This window comes from Loxodonta africana, chromosome 3, assembly GCF_030014295.1.
Source record: "Loxodonta africana isolate mLoxAfr1 chromosome 3, mLoxAfr1.hap2, whole genome shotgun sequence".
In the NCBI taxonomy this organism is placed as follows: Eukaryota; Metazoa; Chordata; class Mammalia; order Proboscidea; family Elephantidae; genus Loxodonta; species Loxodonta africana.
The window spans coordinates 10,043,186-10,070,772 of NC_087344.1; the positions used below are offsets into that span (position 1 = coordinate 10,043,186).

Below are 27,587 nucleotides of genomic sequence, written 5' to 3' on the forward strand. Positions count from 1 at the left end.
ACAGAGATAATTTTACTTCTTCCTTGTCAACCCGGATACCCTTTATTTCTTTGTCTAATCCTAACTGCTCTGGTTAGGACCTCTAGCACAATGTTGAATAAGAGCAGTGATAAAGGGCATCCTTGTCTGGTTCCCCTTCTCTAGGGAAATGCTTTCAGGCTCTCTCCATTTAGAATGATGCTCGCTGTTGGCTTTGTATAGATGCTCTTTATTATGCTGAGGAATTTTCCTTCAATTCCCATTTTGCTGAGAGTTTTTATCATGAATGGGTGTTGGAGTTTGTCAAATGCCTTTTCTGCATCAATTGATAAGATCATGTGGTTTTTGTCTTTTGTTTTATTTATATGGTGGATTACATTAATGGTTTTTGTAATATTAAACCAGCCTTGCATACCTGGTATAAATCCCACTTGGTCGTGGTGGATTATTTTTTTGATATGTTGTTGAATTCTATTGGCTAGAATTTTGTTGAGCATTTTTGCATCTACGTTCATGAGGGATATAGGTCTGTAATTTTCTTTTTTTTGTGATGTCTTTACCTGGTTTTGGTATCAGGGAGATGGTGGCTTCATAGAATGAGTTAGGTAGCATTCCATCATTTTCTATGCTTTGAAATACCTTTAGTAGTAGTGGTGTTCACTCTTCTCTGAAAGTTTGGTAGAACTCTGCTCAAAAGAAGATTTTAGGAAAAAATTCAAAACGATGGAAGACAGAATCAGTGAGATTGAAGAGAAATTCACGGAAGCCACTTTGTTTGAGGAAACATCAGATAAAAGAATGAAGAAAAATTAAAAAAAAAACCTAAGGCTTACGTGGGACACAAGAGTAAAAATTTGTGTGTGATCGAAGTTTCAGAACAGGGGAAGAAAATGGAAAACACAGAAAAGACTGTTGAAGATTTGCTGTTTGCTGGCAGAAAACTTCCCAGACATCTTGAAAGATGAAAAGTTGGCCATCCAAGAAGCTCAACAAAACCCTTGTAGGCTAGATCCCAAAAGAAAGTTACCAAGATATACCATAATCACAGTTGCCAAAGACAAAGACAAAGACAGAATCCTGAGAGCTGCTTGGGAAAAATGAATAATCATTTACAGGCGGGAAACAATAAGACAACAATCTGATTACTTGGCAGAAACTACGCAGGCAAGAAGGCAATGGAATGACATATATAAAACCTTGAAAGAAAAAACTTCCAACAAAGAAGAATATACCCTGCAAAACTCCCAAATACAATGGCAAAATTACAGCATTTCCAGATAAAGAGAAATTAAGAGAACTCATAAGAACCAAACCAAACTTTCAGGAAATAGTGAAGGGTGTCCTTGAGTTAGAGAACCAACATCAGACCACAACCTGAGTCTAGGACACAGGACAGCATCAGACAGATACCAACCTAGGTAAAGAAGTCTCAATAACAAAACAAAGCTAAAAGACTTAATACAGGGAAACAGAGACATCAATCTGTAAATGATGACAGCATCGAAATAATAAAAGGGGGGAATAAATGGTGTGGGTATAGATCTTTCCAATGAAGAGGAAGTCAAGGCCACAATAAAATAACAATAAAAGGAACGCAGACAGGAAAGTAGGAGAAATACAGAAAACATTTGCACCCCAAAACAGCATAACAATATGACACCAAAAAGCTCATACCTACCTATAATCACACTGATTGTAAATGGCTTAAATGCACCCATAAAGAGGCAGAAAGTGGTGGAATGGATGTGGGGAGGAACAACCCATCAATACACTGTCTACACGAGACAAACCTTACAACGAAGGTATAAATATACTAAAAATTAAAGGATAGAAAAAAACATATCAAGCAAACAGTAACCAAAAAAAAAAAAAAAGAAATGGCTAATACTAATCTCAGATAGAATAGACTTTAAGGCAAAGTCCACCATAAGGACAAGGGAGGGCATTATAAACATCTGTACACAAATGACAGGGCTCCAAAATACATAAAACAAACTCTAACACCACTGAGAAAAGAAATAGTTCCACAAAAATAGTAGGAGATTTCAACACACCCCTTTTGGTAAAGGACAGAACATCTAGAAAGTAACTTAACAAAGACACAGTAGATCTAAAGGCCACAATCAACCAACTTAATCTCATAGACATATATAGAACACTCCACCCAATGGCAGCAAAGCATACATTCCTCTCAAAAGCACATGAAACATTCTCCAGAATAGACCACATCTCAGGCCACAAAGCAGCCCTCAATAAAATCCAAAACTTTGAAATAACACAAAGCATTTTCTCTGATCACAACGCCATAAAAGTAGAAATCAATAACAAGAAAAGCAAGGAAAAAGGTTAAGTACATGGAAACTGAACAACACCTTCCTTAAAAACAACTGGATAGCAGAAGAAATCAAAGAGAGAATTAAAAACTTCCTAGAATCAAATGAGAATGAAAACATATCATATCAAAACCTTTGGGACACAGAAAAGGCAGTGCTTGAATGTCAATTTATGGCAATAAATGCACACATCAAAAAGGAAGAATGGGCCAAAATCAAAACATTTGCCCTATAACTGGAACAAACAGAACAGCAAAGGAGGCCCACAGCCACCAGAAGAAAGGAAATGATAAACATTACAGAAGAAATAAATGAACAGAGAACAGAAAAACCATTTGAAAGAATCGACATGACCAAAAGTTGGTTCTTTGAAAAGATCCACAAATCATTGGCCAAAATGACAAAAGAAAAACAGAGAAGGAAGCACATAACTCAAATAAGAAATGAAATGGGTGACATTACAACAGACCCAACTGAAATAAAAAGAATCATAACAGAATACTATGAAAATTCTATTTCAACAAATTTGAGAACCTAGAGGATATGAACACATTTCTAAAAACACATCACCTACTTAAACTAATAACAAACGGACAGAAAATCTGAACACACACATAACAAGAGAAGAGATTGAAGAGGTAATAAAAAAAAAAACTCCCAAGACAAGAATCACATGATCATGTCAATTGACCAGAAATGGCATTTGATAGAGTCCAATGCACATTTCATATAAAAACTTTCAATAAAGTAGGAATAGAAGGGAAATTCCTCAACACAATAAAAGGCACCTATGCAATATGAACGGCCAACATGACACTCTACAGAGGGAGGCTGAAAGCATTCCCCCTGGCAACAGGAACAAGACAAGGGTGCACTTTATCACCAGTCTTTTTTAACATTGTACTGGAAGCACCAGCTAGGGCAATAAGGCAAGATAAAGAAACAAAGGTTATCCAAATTGGAAAGGAAGAAGTGAAACTACCCCTGTTCACAGATGATGTGATCCTATACATAAAATACCCAGATGTTTCCACAAAAAAACTACTGAAACTAGTAGAAAGATTCATCTCAGTAGCAGGATACAAGAGCAACATACAAAAATCAGTTGGACTCATACACCAAAAAAAAAAAAAAGAACATTTAAAAGGAAAGCAGGAAAACAATATAATTTATAATACTGCCTAAAAAAAATGATAAAGATTATGGGAGAAACAACAGGAACAATACTAGGGGCCCTAACACACATCATAAGGAGAATACAAGCCATAACTAACAATGCACAAACCCTAGAAGATAAGCTTGATAACTGGGAGCTCCTAAAAATTAAGCACTTATGCTCATCAAAAGACAATATAGGGAAGGTCAGCACAACCTGACCAAGACAAAGTAATAGAACCTTTGTAGACACGTCCAAACACCTTGAGGGAACGACTTAATGAGGCTGAGGGCTAGGGACCTAGGTCTCGGAGGACAACTAGGTCAACTGGCATAACATAGTTCGTAAAGAATGTTCTACATCCTATTTTGGTGAGTTGTGTCTGGCATCTTGAAAGCTTGGGAGGAGCCATCTAAGACACAAGGAAAACATTAGTCCAAAGGAATAATGATAACATCCTCTAGCAGCCTGAGCCCTGAGCCCAGAAGAACAAGATGGTACCTGGGCACCACCACCGACTACTCTGACAGGGATCACGGTAGAGCGTCCTGGACAGAGCTGAAGAAAAATGTAGAACAAAGTTCAAATTCATACACACACACACACACACACACACACACACACACACACAGACTTACTGGTATGACAGACACTGGAGTAATCTCCGAAGCTACAGCCCCCGGACACCCTGCTAATTCAGAACTAAAGCCACTCCCAGAGTTCACCTTTCAGCAAAGATTAGACAGGTCTATGACACAGTATTGGCCATTTTGAGTCAGAAAACCATATGGTCTACTATGCCAGGAATGACAAATTGAAGAGGAATGGTGTTGCATTCATCATTAAAAAGAACATTTCAAGATTCATCCTGAAGTACGACACTGTCGGTGATAGGACAATACCCATAAGCCTACAAGGAAGACCAGTTAATACGACTATTATTCAAACTTATGCACCAACCACTAAGGCTCAAGACGAGAATATTGAAGATTTTTACCAACTTCTGCAGTCCAAAATTGATCGAATATGCAATCAAGATGCACTGATAATTACTGGTGATTGGAATGTTGGAAACAAGAAGAAGGATCGGTAGTTGGAAAACATGGCATTGATGATAGAAATAATGCACGATAGAATTTTGCAAGACTGACGGCTTCTTCATGCAAATAGCTTTTTCCAACAACATGAACGGTGACTATTCACGTGAACCTTGCTGGATAGAATACACAAGAATCAAATAAACTACATCTGTTGAAAGAGACAATGGAAAAGCTCAATATCATCTGTCAGAATGAGGCCAGGGGCCGACTGAGGAACAGACCCACAATTGCTCACATGCAAGTGCAAGTTTAGGTGAAAGAAAATTAAAACAATTAACAAAAGCCACAGTACAACCTTGAGGACACCCCACCTGAATTTAGAGACCATCCCAAGGATAGATTTGACACATCGGACACTAGTGACTGAAGACCAGATGGGCTGTGGGTCGTCTTAGTCATCTAATGCTTCTGTAACAGAAATACCACAAGTGGATGGCTCTGACAAAGAGAGGTCTATTCTCTCACAGTCCAGAAGGCTAGAAGTCCGAATTCAGGGCACCGGCTTCAGGGCAAGGCTTTCTCTCTCTGTCAGATCTGGAGGAAGGTCTTCGTCACCACTCTTCCCTTGGTCTGAGAGCATCTCAGCGCAGGAACCTCAGGTCCAAAGGATGTACTCTGCTCCCGGCATTGCTTTCTTGGTGGTATGAGGTCGCCCCATCTCTCTGCTCACTTCTCTCTTTTATATCTCAAAAGAGATTGGCTTAAGACACTACCTAATCTTGTCTTGTAGACCTCATCAACATCACTGCTGCCTCTAATCCATCCTATTACATCATAGTGATAGGATTTACAAGCTATAGGGAAATCACATCCAAAGATAAAATGGTAGACAATCATACAATCATACAAGGGAATCATGACCTAGTCAAGTTGACAGATATTTTGGGGGACACAATTCAATTCATGACAGATGATATCCAGGACATCATACATGAAGAAAGCAAGAGGTCATTACAAACACAAGAAAGAAAGACCAAAGTGGATGTCAGAAGAGACTCTGAAACTTGCCCTTGAACTTAGAGTGGCTAAAGTGAGTGGAAGAATGATGAAGTAAAAGATCTGAACAGAAGATTTCAAAGGGCAGCTTGAGAAGACAAAGTAAAGTATTATAATGACATGTGCAAAGACCTGGAGTTAGAAAACTGAAAGGGAAGAACAAGCAGGGCATTTCAATCACCGCATAATATGCGAAAGCTGTACAATGAATAAGGAAGACCAAAGAAGAACTGACGCCTTTGAATTGTGGTGTTGGTGAAGAATATTGAATACACCATGGACTATCAAAAGAACGAACAAATCTGTCTTGAAAGAAGCACAACCAGAAGATGTAAGATTTCGTCTCAAGTTCTTTGAACACATTAACAGGAGGGACCAGTCCTGGAAGAAGGACATCATGCTTGGTAAAGTACCAAACCCAAAAAACCAAACCCAGTGCCGTAGAGTCGATTCCGACTAATAGTGACCCTGTAGGACAGAGTAGAACTGGCCCCTAGAGCTTCCAAGGAGTGCCTGGCGGATTTGAACTGCCGACCTTTTGGTTAGCAGCCGTAGCACTTTACCACTACGCCACCAGGGTTTCCATATGTATATACATATGTATAAAGATATAGTGGTTTCAGGACACAAGAAGACGACAGATGAGACCGCTGAGTGTTTTTTTTTCAGGGTCAGTGAAAAAGGAGGAGACTCTCAACCAGATGGATTGACACAGTGGCTGCAACAACGGCTCAAACAGCAAAGACTGTGAGGATGGCACAGGAATGGGCAGCGTTTCGTCCTGTTGTACACAGGGTCGCTAGTGTTGGAACTGACTCAATGGCACCTAACAACAACAACAATATATTCGTCACCTTTAAAAAATGTCGTTATTATAAGGATGATTGTTACAATGAGAAAAACAGCAATAATAATAATTTAAGAAAGTCATATAAACAACCATCACTAATTAAGCATATACTATATGCCAAGTGGTGTGTTGCCCAAATAGTTTGTATTCTGGTGTGGCTGCGTTGGCAAAGGTAGTTTAACTTATTCTGGAAAGGGACCTGACAATATGAATCTGGTAGAAGTAACAGTTAAGAAATCCTTAACCCTCAGTGGGCAGAAAAGCTCTCACATTTATTTTCTATTGCAGAGTTTGCGAACTACAGCCTGTGGGCCAAATCCAGCCCATGGCTAGCTTTTGTAAATAAAGTTTTATTGGCACACAACCACACCCGTAATTTACTTGTCAACTGTGACTGCTTTCACCCTGCACTGGCAGAGCTGAGTACTTGCAACAGAAACTACAGCACCCACAAAGCCAAAAAGGCCTACCCTCTGGCCCTTTTCAGAAAAAGTTTGCCAATTCTTGATCTATCCTACTAGTATACCTGCAGAATTGTTTTGGTGCTCGGGGCTAAAGGTCAAGACAGGGCAACTCTTTGGGCTTCAAGGACAGCACCACATGTGTTGTTTTAGCACATGTACGCCTACTCCCTAACACAAACCCCACTGCCAAAATATTAACTTCTTCAACTAACTGTTGTACACAAGTGTTTTCAAACTTCTTTGTCGTTGTTAGGTACCAGCGAGTCAGTTCTGACTCATAGTGACGCTGTGTACAACAGATTGAAACACGGCCTGGTCCTGCACCATGCTCACAATCATTGTTATGCTTAAGCTCGTCGGTACAGCCACTGTGTCACTCCATCTCATTGAGGGTCTTCCTCTTTTTCACTGACCTTCCACTTTACCAAGCATGATGTCCTTCTCCAGGGACTAATCCCTCCTAAAAAATGTCCAAAGTACGTGAGTTGTAGCCTTGCCATACTTGCTTCTAAGGAATATTCTGATTGTACTACTTCCAAGACAGATTTATTCATTCTTTTGGCAGTCACTTGTGTATTCAATATTCTTCTCCAACACCACAATTCAAAGGTGTCAGTTCTTCTCCGGTCTTCCTTATTCATTACCCAGCTTTCACATGCATAAGAGGCGACTGAAAATACCATAGCTTGAGTCAGGCCCACCTTAGTCTTCAAGGTGACATCTTTGCTTTACGACACTTTAAAGATGTCTGTTGTAGCAGATTTGCCCAATGCTATGTCTTTTGATTTTTTGACAGCTGCTTCCATGGACGTTGATTGTGGATCCAAGTAAAATGAAATCCTTGACAACTTCAATCTTTTCTCCACTTATCATGATGTTGCTTATTGGTCCAGTTCTGAGGATTTTTGTTTTCCCTATGATGAAAAAAAAAAAAAAATTTTTTTTTTTTTTTTATGTTGAGGCGTAATCCATACTGAAGGCTGTGGTCTTTGATCGTCATTAGTAAGTGCTCCAAGACCTCTTCACTTTCAGCAAGCAAGGTTGAGTCATCTGCATAATGCAGGTTGCTCATGAGTCTTCCTCCAATCGTGATGCCCTGTTCCTCTTCATATAGTCCATCTTCTTGGATTATTTGCTCTCAGGCAGATTGAATGTTGTTGTTTGTTGTTAGGTGCCATCGAGTCGTTTCCAACTCATAGCGACCCTATGCACAACAGAACGAAACACTGCCCGGTCCTGCGTTTTCCTTACAATCGTTGTTACGCTTGAGCTCATTGTTGTAGCCACTGTGTCAATCCACCTCGTTGAGGGTCTTCCTCTTTCCCGCTGACCCTGTACTCTGCTAAGCATGATTTCCTTCTCCAGGGGCTGATCCCTCCTGACAACATGCCCAAAGTATGTAAGATACAGTCTCACCATCCTTGCATCTAAGGAGCATTCTGGCCGCACTTCTTCCAAGACAGATTTGTTTGTTGTTTTGGCAGTCCATGGTACATTCAATGTTCTTCGCCAACACCACAATTCAAAGGTGTCAACTATTCTCCTGTCTTCCTTATTCATTGTCCAGCTTTCACATCCATATGATGCAATTGAAAATACCATGGCATGGGTCAGGTGCACCTTAGTCTTCAAGGTGACATCTTTGCTCTTCAACACCTTGAAGAGGTCCTTTGCAGCTGATTTGCCCAGTGCAATGTGTCTTTTGATTTCTTGACTGCTGCTTCCATGGCTGTTGATTGTGGATCCAAGTAAAATGAAATCCTTGACAACTTCCATCTTTTCTCCGTTTATCATGATGCTGCTCATAGGTCCAGTTGTGAGGATTTTTGTTTTCTTTATGTTGAGATGTAATCCATACTGTGGTCTTTGATCTTCATTACTAAGTGCTTCAAGTCCTTTTCACTTTCAGGAAGCAAGGTTGTGTCAACTGCATAATGCAGGTTGTTAATGAGTCTTCCTCCAATCCTGATGCCCCATTCTTCTTCATGTAGTCCAGGTTCTCGTATTATTTGTTCAGCATAGAGATTGAATAGGTATTGTATAGGTATGGTGAAAGGATACAACCCTGATGCACAGCTTTTCTGACCTTAAACCGTGTAGTATTCCCTCATCTTCTTCCAAAGACTGCCTTTTGATCTATGTAAAATATCCTCATGAGCACAATTAAGTGTCCTGGAATCCCCACTCTTCACAAGGTTATCCGTAATTTGTTATGATCCACACAGTCGAATGCCTTTGCATAGTCAATAAAACACGGGTAAACATCCTTCTGGTATTCTCTGCTTTCAGCCACGATCCATCGGACATCAGTGATGATATCCCTGGTTCCATGTCCTCTTCTGAATCTGGCTTGAATTTCTGGCAGTTCCCTGTTGATATACTCCTGCAGCCGCTTTTGAATATCTTCAGCAAAATTTTACTTGTATGTGATATTAATGATACTGTTTGATAATTTCCACATTCGGTGGAATCACCTTTCTTTGGAACAGGCATAAATATAGATCTCTTTCAGTCAGTTGGCCAGGTGGTTGTCTTCCAAATTTCTTGGCACAGATGAGTGAGTACTTCCAGTGTTGCATCTGTTTATTGAAACATCTCAACTGGCATTCCATCAATTCCTGGAGCCTTGTTTTTTGCCAACGCCTTCAGTGCAGCTTGGACTTCTTCCATTAGTACCATCAGTTCCTGCTCACATGGTACCTCCTGAAATGCTTGAATGTCGACTAATTCTTTTTGGTACAGTGACTCTGTGTATTTTTTCCATCATCTTTTGATGCTTCCTGAGTTATTTAATATTTTCCCCTAGAATCCTTCAATATTGCAACTCAAGGCTTGATTTTTTTCTTCAGGTGTTTCAGGTTAGAAATGCAGAGCATGTTCTTCCCTTTTGGTTTTCCATCTCCACATCTTTGAATACGTCATTATAATACTCTGCTTTGTCTTCTGGAGCCACCCTTTGAAATCTTCTGTTTGTTCAACTCTTTTACTTCATCATTTCTTCCTTTTGCTTTAGCTACGTGGCATTGAAGAGCAAGTGTTAGAATCTCTTCTGATACACATTTTGGTCTTTTCGTTTCTTCCTGTCTTTTTAATGACCTCTTGCTTTCTTTATGTATGATGTTCTTGATGTCATTCCACAACTTGTCTAGTCTTTGGACATTAGTGTTCAACGTGTCAAAGCTATTCTTGAGGTGCTCTCTAAATTAAGGTTGTACTGTGCTTTCTTCAATCTGTTCTAATTTTCTTCAGTTTGAACTTGAACTTGCATATGAGTAATTGAACATCTGTTTTGTAGCCAGCCTCTGGCCTTATTCTGACTGATAATATTGAGCTTTTCCATCGTCACTTCCACAGATGTAGTCAATTCGATTCTTGTGTATTCCATCTGGCAAGGTCCAGGTGTATAGTCACCATTTACGTTGGTGAAAAAAAGTATTTGCATGAAGTTATTGGTCTTGCAAAAGTCTATCATGCTATCTCTGGCATCATTACTACCGCCAAGGCTATATTTTCCAACTACCGATCCTTCTTCGTTTCCAACTTGCACATTCCGATTACCAGTAATTATCAATGCATCCTGATTGCACGTTTGACCAATTTCAGACTGCAGAAGTAGGTAAAAATCTTTAATTTCTCCATCTTTGGCCTTAGTGGTTGGTGTGTAAATTTGAATAATAGTTGTATTAACTGGTCTTCCTTGTAGGCCTATCTATCTTATCCTATCATTGACAGCGTTGTACTTCAGGATAGTTCTTGAGATGCTCTTTTTAAGGGTGAATGTAACACCATTCCTCTTCAAGTTGTCAGTCCCGGCATAGTAGACCATATGATTATGCCATTCACAATGGCCAAAACCAGTCCATTTCAGCTCACTAATGTCTAGGATATGGATGTTAATGTGTTCCATTTCATTTTTGACATTTTCCAATTTTCCTAGGTTCATACTTCGTACATTCCATGTTATTAATAGATGTTTGCAGGTATTTCTTCCCATTTTGAGTCATGCCACATCAGCAAATGAAGGTCCCCGAAGCTTGACTCCATCCATGTCATTAAGGTTGATTCTACTTTGAGGAGGCAGCTCTTCCCCAGTCGTCTTTTGAATGTCTTCCAATCTGAGGGGCTCATCTTCAGGTGCTATATCGAACAACATTCAGCTGCTGTTTATAAGTTTTTCTCTGCTAAATCTTCTCAGAAGTAGATCACCAGGCCTTCCTTCCTCATCTGTCTTAGTCTGGAAGGTCTGCTAAACCCATCCACCATCGGTGATCCTGCTGGTATTTGAAATACTGGTGGCATAGTTTCCAGCATCACAGCAACATGCAAGCCACCACGGTACCACAACCTGGCAGTTGGGTGGTAGCGGAACTTCTTTAGAGAGGCAGTAAAACACGGCTGTTAAGAGCACCACCTTGGGAATGCTTACTTCCACTCTTTTCAGCTGTGATCTTCGGGAAGTTTATTAAACAGACTTAGCCCTGTGCCAACTTCCTAGGACCATGAGATCATGACATGAGATATTGCATACGTGCGGCACTGTCCCTGGTACACTGGAGTTTTTCCGGAGTTGTTACTATTACTATTATTGTTTTCATTTTGGAGGACAACTTCAATTTATTCAACCCACTGTTTCAGAATCATACACACAATATAGTTCACAGGTTCTTAATGGGGGGACATAGATTTGCTTTATCTATCCCCGAATTTCCAGGAGTTATATTAAAAATTCTGTCTATATGTATATTTAGCTACTAATCTAAAGATTGGCTGTTTGGACCTGCCTATTTTTTTTTTTTTTTTAGAGTGCTATAGCTGCTAGACAAAGGGTCAGCACTTCAAATGCACCAGGCGCTCCTTGGAAACTATATGGGGCAGTTCTACTCTGTCCTATACGGTCGCTATACTCGGAATCGACTCGACGGCACTGAGTTTTTAAAGCTGTGCCTTGGAAGAAAGGCCTGGTGATTGGCTTCCATAAAGACAGCTGTTGTTGTTAGGTGCCAGGGAATAGAGTCTGACTCATAGCATGTGAAGAAGTAGGACTGCTCCACAGTATTTTCTAGGCTGTAATCTTTATGGGAGTAGATTTCCAGATCTTCCTCCAACAGAGAAACTAGGTGGATTCCAACTGCCAGCCTTTCATTTCATAGCCAAGTGCTTAACCATTGCACCACCGGGACTTCTTTCTGTAAAGACTACAGCTGAGAAGATGTGATGGAGCCGTTCTACTCTGTGGTACATGGGGTTGCTATGAGCTAGAACAACTTGACGGCAATGGATTTGGTTTTGATTTCTTGCCAAAGACACCACTCCCACCATGAATGCATGCATCAGGCTTACTGAGTATTTGTTCCATAATTTTTGTGTCCAACACCTGCAGACACAGCCACGATCACAGCTGGGATCCCATAGCCAAAAGGGTACGTAAACTTCTTCTTGAATCTGTCTGCGCTGGAGTAGTTGGCCACCTTGAGGTTACTGACGGTGAGGAAGAGGTACAGGCCTTCCAGGAACATCCAGGTGAAGGCGGCAAGGTAGAGGTAGTGCAGGACCCCAGCGATAATGGAGCACAGCACCTGGAGTGGGGGAGAGTTAAGGGTGTGGGTCAGATACTAAGCGCTCAGTTGTTAATGAAAGGTCGGCGATTCAACCCGGGAGAAAGATGTGGCACTCTGCTTCCATAAAGATCACAGCATTGGAAACCCTATGGGGAAGTTCTACTCTGTCCTATAGCATTGCTATGAGTTGGAAATGACTCAATGGCAGTGGGTAGTCTCAGCATTCATCCCTTCCTGGCCCCTGGCCTGGAATTGGTAGTCCCTTGCTGGTGAGCACGCTCAGCTGCTAACCAAAGTTGGAGGTTTGAGTCCACCTAGAGGCACCTCGGAAGAATGCTCTGAAGATCTACTTCCAAAAATGTAGCCATTGAAAACCCTATGGAGCTCAGTTCTATTCTGACACATGTGGGGTCAACATGAGTCAAATCAATTCAACCTGACTTGATGGCATCTGGTTTTACTAGTGGGCTTGGAATTTCAATTGCCAACACCTGTGACGTTTTTCCAGGGGACAACAATTCTGGGGGACTCTGATGGCCTCTGAAGTGTTCTCACCTCGTGCATAGGGTAGACCAGAAGTACCAAGGAATGAATATCCTGGGAGCAGACCTCAAATCCATGATGGAAAGGAGTTGGTAGGTAAATATTTACCAACCATGAGTCCATGGTTAAGCACTCAAATACTAACTGAAAGGCTGGTGTTTCAAACCCACCCTGAGGCATTCTGGAAGAAAAGCCTAGCAATCTGCTTCTAAAAGGTCACAGCCATGAAAACCCTATGGTGCAGTTCTACTCTGTACCCATGGGGTTGCCATGAGACGGCAACTGGCTTGGGCTTTTTGGGTTTGGTCTGGGTGGGAGAACTCTGAGACACACGTTCTTACGCTGTCTCCCAGAGCTCCTCAGTGGAATGGAGCTCCAGTTGTCCACTGTGGAAAGTCTCTTGAAGATGCACCCCTTACTGACTGTCTTCCCGTCTCTGTCTCGTTCCCCCCTCCCATGTCAGTGTGTCCCAGGACAAGTCCCAAATAAACTAACTACACTCAGATCCTTGTCTCTGGGTCTATCTCTAGAAATAAATATTAATGAGTATCCTCTGGACACCCCTATAGTTCAGCAATGAAGTTGCTCCTGAGGTTCACTCTTCAGCCAAAGAGTAGATAGGCCCATCAAACAAAACAAGACTACATGGACACACCAGCCTAGGGGCAAGGATGAGAAGTCAGGAGGAGACAGGAAAGCTGGTAGTGCAGATCCCAAGGTCAAAAAGGGGACAGTGTTGACATGTTGTGGACTTGGCAACCAATGTCATAAAATAATATGTGTATTAATTGTTTAATGAGAAACTGTTGGCTATGTAAACCTTCATCTAAAGTACAATAAAAAATATTCATGTGTACATGGACAGCAATGTCCACCATTCACTGGAGCTGCCTCAGTACGAACAAAATATTTAACGGAGTCCTTGGGTGATGCAGACTGTTAAGTGCTCAGCTGCTAACTGAAAGGTTGGCTGTTCCGTTCCACCTAGGGGCACCTTGGAAGAAAATCCTGGTGATCTACTCCAAAAAAGCAGCCATTGAAAACCCTGTGGAGCACAGTTCTACCCTGAAACACGTGGGGTCACCATGAGTTGGGGTCAACTCTATGGCAACTGGTAGTCAAGGCCAAAAAGCATTTTAATAGCCAAAAAAAAGGAGAAACATCCCAAAATGTCCATCATCAGGTGAGCGGAGAAACAAAATGTGGTCCATCCACACAATGGAATACTACTCAGCCATAAAGCCAAAATGCAGTCCTGACACATGCTATGTATGACATGGCTGAACCTTGAAAACCTGCTGAATGAAAAGCATCCATCACAAAAGAACAAATATTGTATGATCTCACTTACGTGAAATATCTAGACTAGGCAAAGGTAGAGAGACCATAGCTCGTTAGGGGTTTCCAGGGGCAGGTGGGAGGGCGGGAGAGGAAAGGAGGACTCAACGCTTAAGAGACACGGGGCTTCCAATAAGGGTGAGGGTGTAACCTGGGGACGGGCAGTGGGGGTGGTCGGACAACATGAGCAACATAATCGATGTCGATGGACTGAATGCACGAAGATTGCTGAAATGTCAAATGTTTTCTTATGTATATTTACACAATTGAAAGAATGATTGGGGAGAAGAGTATTTTAAAGACAACTTTGTATCACTTTCTATGGATGAAAACAGTGGGATCACATACCATAAAGACAATAGCCATACAAATAAATACTTAGAAATTACATTTTAAAATGTATGTCTGCTTTTCACTTAGAAACACCTCAAGTATCAAAATTTTGGAAACCCTTTTCGAATCCATCTAGATCATATTAAAATATATATTTATATAAACCCTGGTGGCGTAGTGCCTAAGAGCTATGGCTGCTAACCAAGAGGTCAGCAGTTCAAATGCGGCAGGCGCTCCTTGGGAACTCTATGGGAGCGGTTCTACTCTGTCCTATGGGGCCGCTAAGAGTTGGAATCGACTCCATGGCTGTGGGTTTTTTTGGGGGGGGGTTATATATATATAGTTGTTGTTGCTATTAGATGCCATCCCAGTCTGTTCCAACTCATACAGAACCTAAATAGAATAGAAGGAAACACTGCACCGTCCTCACAATCATTGCTATATTTGAGCCCATTGTTGTAGCTGCTGTGCCAATCCATCTCACTGAGGGTCTTTCTCTTTTTTGAAGACCCTCTACTTTATCAAGCATGATGTCTTTCTCCAGGGTCTGGTCTCCTCTCATAACATGTCCAAAATACAATAGACGAAAGCTCACCATCCCTATTTCTAAGGAGCATTCTGACTCTATTTCTTCCAACACAGAGCTGTTTGGTTTTCTCGCAGTCCAGGGCATTTTCAGTATTCTTCCCCAACACCGTACTTCAAAGGCATCAATTCTTCTTCAGTCTTCCTTACTCATTGTCCGGCTTTCACATGCGTATCAGGGGATTGGAAACACCATAGTTTGGATCAGCTACACCTTAGTTGTGAAAGTGACATATTTAACACTTTAAAGAGGTCCTTTTGCAGCAGATTTGTCCAATGCAATACATCGTTTGATTTCTTGACTGCTGCTTCCATAGGTGTTGATTGTAGATCCAAGTAAAATGAATTCCTTGACAACTTCAATCTTTTCCCTTATCTCACTTTCTCTAGCCCCAGTCTTCCTCGGTTCCTTGGTGAACTTCAGGTGGAATCTATCCTCCCCCGGTTGTGCTTACTTTTTCCTGAGTCTATGCTGCTCTCTGTATCACTCAGAAATGGAAAACCCTATGAAGCACAGTTCTACTCTGCACACATGGGGTCGCCATAAGTCAGAAAACTTGACGGCAACTAACAACAACTACACCGACGTGACCTCATTAATATAACAAAGAAAACCTACCCCCAATGGGATTGCATCCACAGGAATAGGGGTTATGATTTCAAGACATATTTTAGTGGGACATGATTCAATCCATAACACACCCTGATCTCTCCTGAGCTCCAAACTCTTATTTCCAATGGTCTGTTGGCTGTCTCTACTCAAGTGTCTGATAAGCACCTCCAGTTTAGCAGATTTAAACCCAGGTTCACCATCTCTTCTGTCCCAAATCTGTTCCTCCTTCTCTAGCTTGGTTAATGACATCACCATCCCTCTACCCAGTCTCCCAGACTAGAAACCTCAGAGTCACGTTTATGTCTGCTTTCTCCCACGCCCACCACTTCCATCTCCACTTGGGCCCCAAGTCCAGCCAATTCCACTTCACAAATGTTTCTTAAATCAGACCCGCTTCCTCTTCCTTGGTTCATATTTTCACTAACTCTTACCATCACTCTTCTCCCTGCTGCTAGCTTCATCTCACTCCAGCTTACCTCCACTTTACCTTTGAAGGCCATATGGTGTTTGTCAAACAATTCTTTTAGGATACACATGGGTTTTCCATGAGTGGGAGCTGACTCAGCAGCAACTGGATTTTTATGCTGCCTCTCAGGGAGGAAAATAGTGTTTTCATAACCTTCTGGCTGTGGGATCATAGTCCTTTAGGACTAAAAGGAGATTTGGAGAGCCCCTGGTTTTAATTTTCCTGGAAATACTGGAGATCGTGATCGCGATGAAGATAAAAGCAAACATTTTTTGCTGAGTGTCTCAGTTGTCTAGTGCAGCTATAAACCAAAATGCCATGAGTGGAGGGCTTTAACAAACAGGAATAATCCATTCCAAGCCACGGGCAAAGAGGTTAGGAATTACTTCCAAAAATCAGCCAATGAAAACCCTATGGATAACAACGGTCACATCTTCAACCAATCATGGGGATGGCTCAGGGCTGGGTGGTGTTTGTTCTGTCGTGCATGAGGTTGTCATGAGTCGGGGGCCGACTGGACAGAAGCTAATGGCCACAAAAACAACAATCCCACATTTCAGAGTGCAGGGTTGTCATTAGCAAGTAGCTGTCCAGCTAGGGACTTCATTTCCCAGTCTCCATTGCAGTTAGGTGTGACGACATGTCTGAGTTCTAGCCAGTGGAACGTGAGATGGAAACCCATATAAACCCCTCCCTCATGGGACTCCACCATGCTCTTTTTCCCTTCAATTAGGCCCAAATGGAAAGGACAGCAGGGTGACCTTGGAAGCTTTATATGGAATATGGCAGAGCCTCCATTAGCCTCATGGTGGAGGATAGACACCCTGCAAACCTCTTGCCCACCCACTGATACCTAAGTGAAAAATTAACTACTATTGCGTTAAGGGGAGTTCCTGAGTGGCACAATGATTGAGCACTCAGCTACTAACCAAAAAGTTAGTGGTTCAAATCCCCCCAGAGTGCCTCAGAAGAAAGCCCTGGTAATCTACTTCTGTCAGGTCACAGTCATGGAAAACCCTATGGAACACATTTGTGCTCTGAAACACATTGAGTCGCCGTTTGTCGCAATCAACTCCACGGCAACTGGTTTGGTTTATTGCGCTAAGCCACTGACATTTTGGGGTTTATATGTTATAGCAGCTAATGTCACCCTTTCTAATGCCATCAGTCTGACTCCCAGTCACTTTGCTAAGAGGCTTTAGAACGTGTGGGGCTTGTTCAAAGTTGAACAGGAGCAGAGCTGAAATGGGGACCCTTCCTCTTCCTCCCACAGCCTTACTGCTGATTCTCGCCTCTCTCCCCCATCTTTTCTCAGGACAACATGCTGAGATTTTATTATGACAATGAGGCAATTTGGTTCAAAAACCTACCTCAGACTCAGTTTTATCAATCCCCACGAGGAAGAGTAGGTGGGCCAAGAAGAGGCAGAGCGAGAGCTGCAGGTGGAGTGAGGTGCTGGTGTTCTGGATGGGACGGCACAGGAGGAAGGTGAGGGCTGCCAGGAAGAGGCACAGCAGAGAGAGGCTCAGCCCCACATAGGTAATCAGAGTCAGCGCCGGATCTGCCTGTGAACCACAAAAGGAGGAATACATTACATTTCCTATCCCAGTAGTTATGGCTCTGATGGCAAGTCAGATGGGGTTCCCAGCTCAAGGGTCTCTCATGCAAGTCACTTAGCCTTGGTCTTCCCATCTTCAAAATGAAGGCAATAATGGCGGCACAATGGTTAAGCATTCGGTACTAACCATATAGGATGGTGGTTTGACCCACCTAGTGGCTCAGTGGGACAAAGACCTGGCCATCTCCTCCTGTAAAGATTACAGCCTAGAAAACCCTATGAGGCAGGTCTACTCTGTCACATTCAGTCTCATGAGTCAAAATTGTCTTGACGGCACCTAACGACAGCAACCACATAAGGCTGTTGAAAAACTGAAACCACTAGACCAGAATGCACAATAGAAATATCATGTGGGCCACGGATGTAAATTAAAATTTCAAATAGCCACGTTAACAAATAATGTAAAAAAACAACAGGTGAAATTAATGTCATAATATATTTTGTTTAACCTAATGCGTTCAAAATATCACCAGTTCCATTGGAGAAATGCAAATTAAAACTACCTTGAGATTCCATCTCACTCCAGCAAGGCTGGCATTAAGCCAAAAAACACAAAATAATAAATGTTGGAGAGGCTGTGGAGAGAATGGAACTCTTATCCACTGCTGGTGGGAATGTAAAATGGTACAACCACTTTGGAAATCTATCTGGCCTTTCCTTAAAAACTTAGAAATAGAACTACCATACAAACCAGAAATCTCACTCCTTGGAATATATCCTACAGAAATAAGAGCCTTTAAATGAACAGATATATGCACACTCATGTTTATTGCAGCACTGTTTACAATAGCAAAAAGCTGGAAGCAACCAAGGTGTCCATCAATGGATGAATGGATAAATAAACTATGGTGTATTCACACAGTGGAATACTAAGCATCAATAAGGAACAATGATGAGTCTGTGAAACATTTCATAACATGGAGGAACCTAGATGGCATTATGCTGAGTGAAATGAGATGCAAAAGGACAAATGTTGTATAAGACCACTATTATAAGATCTTGAGAAATAATTTAAACTGAGAACACATTCTTTTGTGGTTAGGAGAGGGGGAGGGAGGGAGGGTGGGAGAGGGTTATTTACTAATTAGATAGTAGATAAGAACTACTTTAGGTGAAGGGAAGGACAATACTCAATACAGGGAAGGTCAGCTCAACTGGACTGGACCAAAAGCAAAGAAGTTTCCTGGATAAACTGAATGCTTCGAAGGTCAAGTGAGCAAGGGCGGGGGGTTGGGGACTATGGCTTCAGGGGACATCTAAGTCAATTGGCAAAATAAATTCTATTAAGAAACCATTCTGCATCCCACCTTGAAGTGTGGCGTCTGAGGTCTTAAAAGCTAACAAGCGGCCATCTAAGATGCATCAATTGGTCTCAACCCACCTGGATCAAAAGAGAATGAAGAACACCAAGGACACAAAATAATTATGAGCCCAGGAGACAGAAAGAGCCACGTGACTAGAGACTTACATCATCCTGAGATCAAAAGAACGAGATGGTGCCCGGCCACAACCGATGACTGCCCTGACAGGGAGCACAACAGAGAACCCCTGAGGGAGCAGGAGAACAGTGGGATGCAGACCCCAAATTCTCATAAAAAGACCAGACTTAATGGTCTGACTGAGACTAGAAGAATCCCGGGTCATGGTCCCCAAACCTTCTGTTGGCCCAGAATAGGAACCATTCCCAAAGGCAACTCATCAGACGTGGAATGGACTGGACAATGGGTTGGAGAGAGATGCTGATGAGGACTGAGCTACTTGTATCAGGTGGACACTTGAGACTGTGTTGGCATCTCCTGTCTGGAGGGGAGATGGAAGGGTAGAGGGGATTAGAAACTGGCAAAACGGTCACGAAAGGAGAGACTGGAAGGAGGGAGCGGGCTGACTCATTAGGGGGAGAGTAAATGGGAGTATGTAGTAAGGTGTATATAAACTTATATGTGACAGACTGACTCGATTTGTAAACTTTCACTTAAAGCACAATAAAAATTATTTGAAAAAAAAATCACCAGTTCAAGAGCTGTACACCAATGTTCACTGCAGCACTGTTCACAATAGGCAAAAGGTGGAAACAACTGAAATGTCTGTTAACAGGTGAATGGATAAACACAATGTGGTCCATCCATACAATGGAATATCACTGAGGCCCAAAGAGAAATGAAGTCCTGATGCATGCCACAACATGAGTGCACCTCGAAAGCATTATGTGGAGTGAGATAAGTCAGTTGAAAAGGACAAATACTGTATGACCTCACTTATATGAAATGGGCTAATATATAGAAACAAAAGATCATTGGAGGTTACCATGGGTGGAAACAAGGGGGAAAAGGTAGGTTTGGCTTATGGGGCACTGTGTTTCCATTAATGGTGGTGGAATAATTTGGAAAAGAATACTGATAATGGCTTCACAACATGAAGAAAGTAATCAATGTCACTGAATTTTACATGTAGAAATTGTTGACCTGGCGAATGTTTTGGTGTGTATGTTTTCACTACAATAAAAATATTATCAATTCAATGTGTAATCAGTGTAAAGCAATTATTAATGAGATAATTTATATTCTCTTTTTTCATTTTGAGTCTTTGAATCCTGATACATATTTGAAACTTATAGCATATCTCAATTCAGGTGCTATATTTTCAATGGAGAATATGAAATGTGGTCCTACCAAATCAATAAAGTTGTGTTTAACACGTAAGTATTTTACGCTGCTTCAGTCTTTTAATTTAAATCCATTGAAATTAAATAAAATTAGGAATTCAATTCTTCAGTGCCACTTGGCACATTTCAAATGCTCAATAGCCACGTGAGGGTGGTGGTCCTATTGAAATGAACAGAACTCAAACGTCATCTCCATGTAGGCTGGTATTTTTATCTTAGTCCCTGCCGTATTCCCAATGCCTAGAACAGCACCTGGCATATAGTAGGCACTCCATAAATATTTGTTAAATGAATAAAATGAGGCCACGCATATAAAGCATTCAACACGATGGTTGTCATATAGCAAATACCCAGTAAATAGGAGCTAAAAAGAAATAGTGGAAGAAGTTAAGTAAATTTCTTGAAACCTGAGTTGCCTTAGACCTGATTGGGACTTGGGAAGTTCAGGGGATATTCTTTGTCATTGGTGACAGCCCGTTACCTTCCTTTTGGTCTGATCAGGGAGGTTTACCTGTGATTCCCTCTTGCAGAATAGCAGATATTTTCTATTCCAGAACCCCTTGAACCTGACCATTGAAGGGCTTGCCAACTCAACTTCCCACTACAGGAGGTGCATTCTCTGTTACTTTGAGCTCACTCTGCCCATGTCCATGAAAATGGCAGAGAATTAGTGCCCCCTAGATGCAGTTCTCAACAAATGACTGGAAAGAGATGGTGTATCAGTGCCCCAGTTCCCTCACTCCTCAGTTAGGATAACTCTGAGGTGTGTGGCCTACACTGTCTCCCAGAGCTTCCCAGAGGCAATTAAGCTCCAGTTGCCCACAGAGATGACTGATTTGATAATGTTCTCTGTATTGTTCTCTATCCTTCTCCTGTTTCACCTGCTCAGCCCCCTACTGCTGTTTCCTGGAATCATCTTCCAAGGAAGCTACTTGTATCTGAGTCCTTATCTTAGAATCTTTTTCTAAGACGTGGAGAGGATGACTTAGCTCACTGCACACAGTCACATTCAAAGGAGAGGACCATGAATCCTGGTACCTTGGGCATAAGAGCCATGAGGACAGCAAAGCTGGACAGATGGAAGCACTGGCATATGGTGTGAGAGTCGTTGCTTCCGATACGAGAGCAGCCTTCCCTTGACCAGCTGCCCCCCTCCTTCGATCCTTCCCAGTAGACACAGAATTGTTTTGTTCTTTCACCAACCGGCTGGAAAAACAATAGCATAGAAGTGATTCTCTCTCTGGTTTTCTTACTTGCATTTTATAGGTTAATCACATGTGTACTGGGTTGGACCCTGGATTAGGAAAATCCCACTATCTTGAGTACTTGTGGGGAAGAGTTTCACACCACCACCTGTGCTATGGAGTTTAGTTTTCCTTAATTATGCCCTTCTCTGCTCATGTCAGTGCCCTGGGGATTGACCTATGAACTGCTTCACCCAGGCTCTTTGTTGGCTGGATGGATTCCCGTGGGTTCTAGCAAAGAGAGACCTGATAGGAGATCACTGGGCAAGAGAAGAGAGAGGCAGGTGTTTCTTCCAGGCTATTTCCATCTCCCCACCCCCCCATCTGTCTGTTTGTCATACAGTGGTGGCTTGTGCATTGCTATGATACTGGAAGCTATTCTACCTGCATTTCAAATACCCATGGTAGACAGGTTTCAGCAGAGCTTCCAGACTAAGACAAACTAAGAAGAAAGGTCTGGAACTCTACTTCTGAAAATTATTGTTGTTAGTTAGTTGCCACTGAAGTGACCCCACGAATAACAGCAGAAAATATTGCTTGGTGGTGTGCCATCTTAATGATTTTTGCAACGTTTCAGCTCATTTCTGTGGGCATTGTGTCAATCCATCACATTGAGGATTTCCCTTAGACAATGAAAACTCTGTGGATCAGAAAATATTTTTGGAGACTTTGACTCAATTACTTTGGACACATCATCAGAAAAGACCATTCACTAAAAAAGGACATCGTGTTTGGTAAAGTGGAGGGCCAGCAAAGGTGAGATGGATGAACACAGTGGCCACAACAATGGACTCAAACATACTAATGATCATGATGGTGGAGCAAGACTGGGCAACATTTTGTTCTGTTATACATAAGGTCACCAAGAGTAGGAGCTGACTCGACAGCAACTAACAACATTTCTATCTGCAGTTGGACAATCCCTCCTCCATTCCTCCAGTTTTCACTGGACTCAGTAATTCTAGTCCCTCTGTTACCCGTTTAGGCTTAATGTAATCATGACGCCCCACTGTGGCAATCTTTGAGCGCCTCAACATCTTTTGTCAGTTCTCTTGACTCTGAACCATCAGAGCTAGATTCAGTTACCTACCAGAACCCTGAGAACACACCAACATCCCTTTAAAGGCGCCCTGGATGGAGTCCTTGGGTGATGCAAACAGTTAAAGTGCTCAAACGCTAACTGAAAGGTTGGAGGTTCAAGTTCACCCATAGGCAACTGGGAAGAAAAGTCTGATGATCTACTTCCCCTAAATCATTCACTGACAGCTCCCTACGGAGCACAGTTCTACACTGACACCCATGGGGTGGCCATGACTCAGAATTGGCTCAATGGCAACTTGTGCTGGTCTTCTTGGGTAGAACCAGTCCTTGGTTTTGCTCACCTGAGTATGTTTAAAGGTCAGGAGGACAGGTTTGGACAGGGCAATTTTTTCCTTCGAGCCAATGGTGCCACTCACGACAAGAGAGTTCAGTTTCACTTCTTGCAGTCCTTTTCTGTCACTAAAATAGTTTTCATTGAGAATATCCCCAAGAGCGCGATAGGTGATCAATGCAACAGCACTCTGATCTGTGACCATAGAAGAGAAATTTTTTAGGGTTTCCGGTTTGGGGTGTGTCTTACCTGGGGATCCGGACAGTGAGCAAAGCCAGCAACTACTCAGCCATCATGGAGCAAACCTGCTTCTCCTGTTCATTATCATCAAGACCTTGGGTGATAGACAACACTGAGCGTGGCTCAATTAGCAGCTGCCCAGCCATTATCACACTGAACCTGCCCCTTCCTCTCCATTGTCCTCAAGACCCTGAGTGCTGCATGTTGCTAGTTCCTGCCTTAAGATTGTCATACCCCCTTTACTAGCCTCAAAAGTGTCCCAAAGTAATCCAAGCCTCATTAAGGCCTAACTGAATGTTAAGATCTCCACCAAGGGCAGGACTTATCTGCCATCTTCTGTACATACTAAGGGGGAAAAAATGACATTTTCTTAGCACACTTATGTGCCATGATAACTTATGTAGTCCATGATGTTTGTATGTAGTTCCTTGTGAAGGACAGTATAAAGGTTTCTGCCTCTCTTTGTTCAGAAAGCTTGATTTGAGGTATACACCTCCTTGCTCCTTGCCTGCGTGCTTGCAGTAAAAGCTCTTCCTCCCTCCTCACCTCGGTGTGTTTTAATTGATGAGAAACCGCACCAGGCCAGTCCAGCTTCGGGTAACAATGAGGCAAACCTAACGTAGCGTTCAAATTGCCTTTGGAAACCCCTTAAATTGCCCATGTAATACGCTGCATGTTGTTTTGGGTACAGTGTTTGCATTATGTAATACAAATGTGATGCACTACACAGGATAAGAGGTTTCTATGGAAAACATGTAAATCAATGTGCTGTGAAAATATCTATGAATCCTTAAATATCAGAGTCAGGAGGCAAGAAGCTTGCCCTCAGAGGGGTAGGTGAAACTCCCATGGTAAGAGGAAACCACACATTCCCATCTTTCATCTTTAGTTCATGCTGGGGATCTAATTGAGTGGAAAGGTATGCAGGGTAGCCCATTCCATTTAATTTGTTCTTTCTCTCTCTCTCAATTTCTCTCCCTCCCCCTTTCAGCACTCCCTTTGACTTGCTGACCCTCTCTCCCTTTATCTCTCTGACTTCCTATTACTCTTTGTCTCTATGACCCCCACTTCCTGTCTCTCATCTCCAGCCCTTTGGTGCTCTGACCCTCTATCCTTCTGTGTCTATGGCCCTTAGTTCCTGTCTCTCTCGCAAGACTGTACAGCTTGAAAATCCAAAAATATTTTACTGTCCGTCTCTTTATAGAAAAAGCATAGGATAGAGGAAAACCAAATGACGACAAAACAATTCTCAAAAGACTCAGTTGTAAAGAGAAATGAAGTCCTGATGCATGCCGCAACATGGATGAACCTTGAAAACATCCTTAGCGAAGTCCCCCACAGAAAGACAAGTACTATGAAATACCACTTATATGGCATAAGGAAATATATAGAAACCAGAGATTATTAGCTGTTACCAGGGCTGAAAGGGAGGGGAACAGGGGGAGTTTTTACTTAGGGGGCACTAAGCTGCTGTTCATGTTGGTGGAATGATTTGGAAAAGGATATAGAGAGAATGGGTGCACAACATGAAGTATGTAACTAATGTCACTGAATTGTACATGTAGAAATTGTTGAGATGGCATATGATTTGTTATGTAGATTTTGACAACAACAAAAAAAAATTTTTTTTTAAAGATACAGAACATGTAGAAAAAGTTTTAAAATAAGCACTCAAGATAAAAAGATAACAATGTTTGGATAAGTTGTTATCTGCTGTATGGATAAGAGTTCCTTTCAAATATCATAAGGAAAAATCTTTTGAATCTGGAGGAAATTTTTAAAAAAGATATTAATAAGTGATAGCAACCCTTATTATCATGTAAAAATCATAACCGCCTGAAAAGCCTCTAATGCTATAGAAGAGCAGTTAAAAATTATTTGTATTTCTGGAATAAAAACCAGAATTATTATTTCAACAACAACAACAAAGAGAACCTTCTCAAGGGAGAAATTCTTCACAGCAATGATCATCTACCCCTGTTGGGTGTTGAGTCGAGTAGTTGCCTTCTTAAACCATCCCATGGAAACAGGAAATGTATCAACCTCTCCCTTTTAAAAAAGTGTGTCAAGGGATCCCTGTTTGACCCTGGTGTGAGTCCCAAAGTATACACTCCTTGCCTGCTCAGAGGCCAAGGCAGAGCTTTCAATTCTACCATGTACAATCTCCCTACTTTGGAAACTTTTAGACTATCTGTTATGGATTGAATGGTGTCCTCCCAATATATGTGCGGAGCCCTGGTAGCACAGTGGTTAAACATTCAGCTGCTAACTAAAAGATGGGTAGTTCGAATTCAACAGCTTCTCCTTGGAAACCCTATGGGGCAGTTCTATCCTGTCCTATACGGTTGCTATGAGTCAGCATCCATTCAAGGCAATGGATTTGGTTTAATACATGTGTAGTAAATGCTAACCCCTATACGTGTGGTTTTAATCCCATTTGGGAATGGATTTTCTTTGTTATACGAATGAGACAATATTAGTGTAGGGTGTGTTTTAGTCAATATCTTTTGAGATATAGAAGAGATGAAACAAGTAAGTGAGGAAGCAGAGATGGGGAAGAGAGATGCCACACCACATAAGATCACAAAGGAACCAAGAAACAAAAGCTTGAAAGAGATAAGCACCTTCTCCCAGAGTCATCAGAGAGAGAAAGTCTTCCCCTAGAACTGGTTCCTGGAATTCAGACTTCTAGCTTCCTAAACTGTGAGAAAATAAATTTCTGTTTCTAAAAGCCACCCACTTGTGGTATTTCTGTTATGGAATCACTAGATAACTAAGACAATTCCCACCCCTTGTCCAAAACCAAAACCAAAACCAAAACCAAAACCAAACCCAGTGCCATTGAGTCGATTCCGACTCATAGAGACCCTATAAAGTCACCTGGAAATGAGACACGGTGCCTAGAATTTTAGCTCAAGAGAATCCATCTTGAACGTAGTACCTGTTGTGGTTTCTGTGAAAGCATGGGCACAGTCAATATCCATTGTGTTATTTCCAGCTTCCAAAATTGTTTCCTTGCTTGGCTTATTGCACCTCTTCGTTTCATAGACTGTAAACATAAAGAAAGTGATCCTGCTTTGCTTGCTTCTCACGCCTAAGGCTCGCTGAAGAACTCTCTTCTTTGGAAGACCCACTATTTGTAATTTCATCTCATGCATGCTCCAAAGTCAAGGTAGACCAAATGGCGCTCTCCTCCCCCAACACGTATATACTTGATACTGCTGAGTATAAAGTGGTCAAAATGATCTAAGCAACACACACTGTGACACAAACCAAGAAGAGAGGAGATGGTCATGCTTCCCAGAGCTGGCACGAAAGTGGGCAAGGTAAATCTTTACCACAGGAAACTAAAAGGGAAGAAAACATTTAAGAATGTATATTGGAGTGCCCACTTAAGGAGAGGACTTAATTTTTTTTAAGCAACCATTTAAAGGTTTTCCAGGAAATAGTCAACTGGGAATAGATTGTACTTGGGAGGGATCTCTTGAGTAAACTCTCTCAGCCATATAAGGACAAGATCTGACAAAAGATCACCCTCATAAAAGTTTTGGTACACAGAGTTTGTCTCTGGAGAGGTGAGAAAATTTGTCTAGGGGCTATAAGAGAGACTATTCATTGGCCCCATATGCATTCACCTCTTTTTTCTTTTGGAACTTTTGTGCACCGTCAAGTCGATTTCGACTTATACTGAACCTATAGGACAGTGTACAACTGCCCCATAGGGTTTCCAGGGAGTGGCTGGTAGACTGAAACTGCAGATCTTTTGGTTAGCAGCCTGAGCTCTTAACCAGTTCACCACCAGGGCTCCAAATTTAAGCTAAGCTCTAGTCATTTCCCAGCCTTCTTTGCATCTAGGTGGAGCCATGTAATTAATAGAGGGGTGATCAGAAGTGGTGTGTGCTAAAGAGTATGGGCAGGCCTTCGGCTTCTCCTCTTTCCCCTTCCCACTGGCTGGTAAGAGGATGTGAAACTACAGCCACCATCTTGAAATACGGATGCAAGTTGGACATTGAGGATGGCATGTCTTGGAAGGACCATGGAACTGTCACATCAGTCATTGGCTCTTTATGTTCAAATTGTAAAAAAACAAATCTCTCTCTATTTAAGCTATAGTTATTTTGGTCTTTGATATACCAC

At 41.9% G+C, this 27,587-nt stretch overlaps 1 protein-coding gene across 3 annotated transcripts in view; it reads right to left on the reverse strand.

Annotated features, from left to right (window-relative positions):
* Positions 1-27,587, reverse strand: part of LOC111749406 (adhesion G protein-coupled receptor E4-like) — an 85,877-nt gene that overhangs the window by 20,371 nt on the left and 37,919 nt on the right. For 2 of the 3 annotated variants that reach the window (XM_064280423.1, XM_064280422.1), the window contains exons 7-11: positions 26,392-26,499; positions 23,221-23,405; positions 21,633-21,800; positions 17,685-17,879; positions 12,219-12,454 (exon numbers count right to left, since the gene is read on the reverse strand). In XM_064280423.1, coding sequence (XP_064136493.1) covers positions 12,219-12,454; positions 17,685-17,879; positions 21,633-21,800; positions 23,221-23,405; positions 26,392-26,499 — 892 coding nt within the window. The remainder of the gene's footprint in view (positions 1-12,218; positions 12,455-17,684; positions 17,880-21,632; positions 21,801-23,220; positions 23,406-26,391; positions 26,500-27,587) is intronic. The other variant, XM_064280424.1, reaches the window with a different exon arrangement.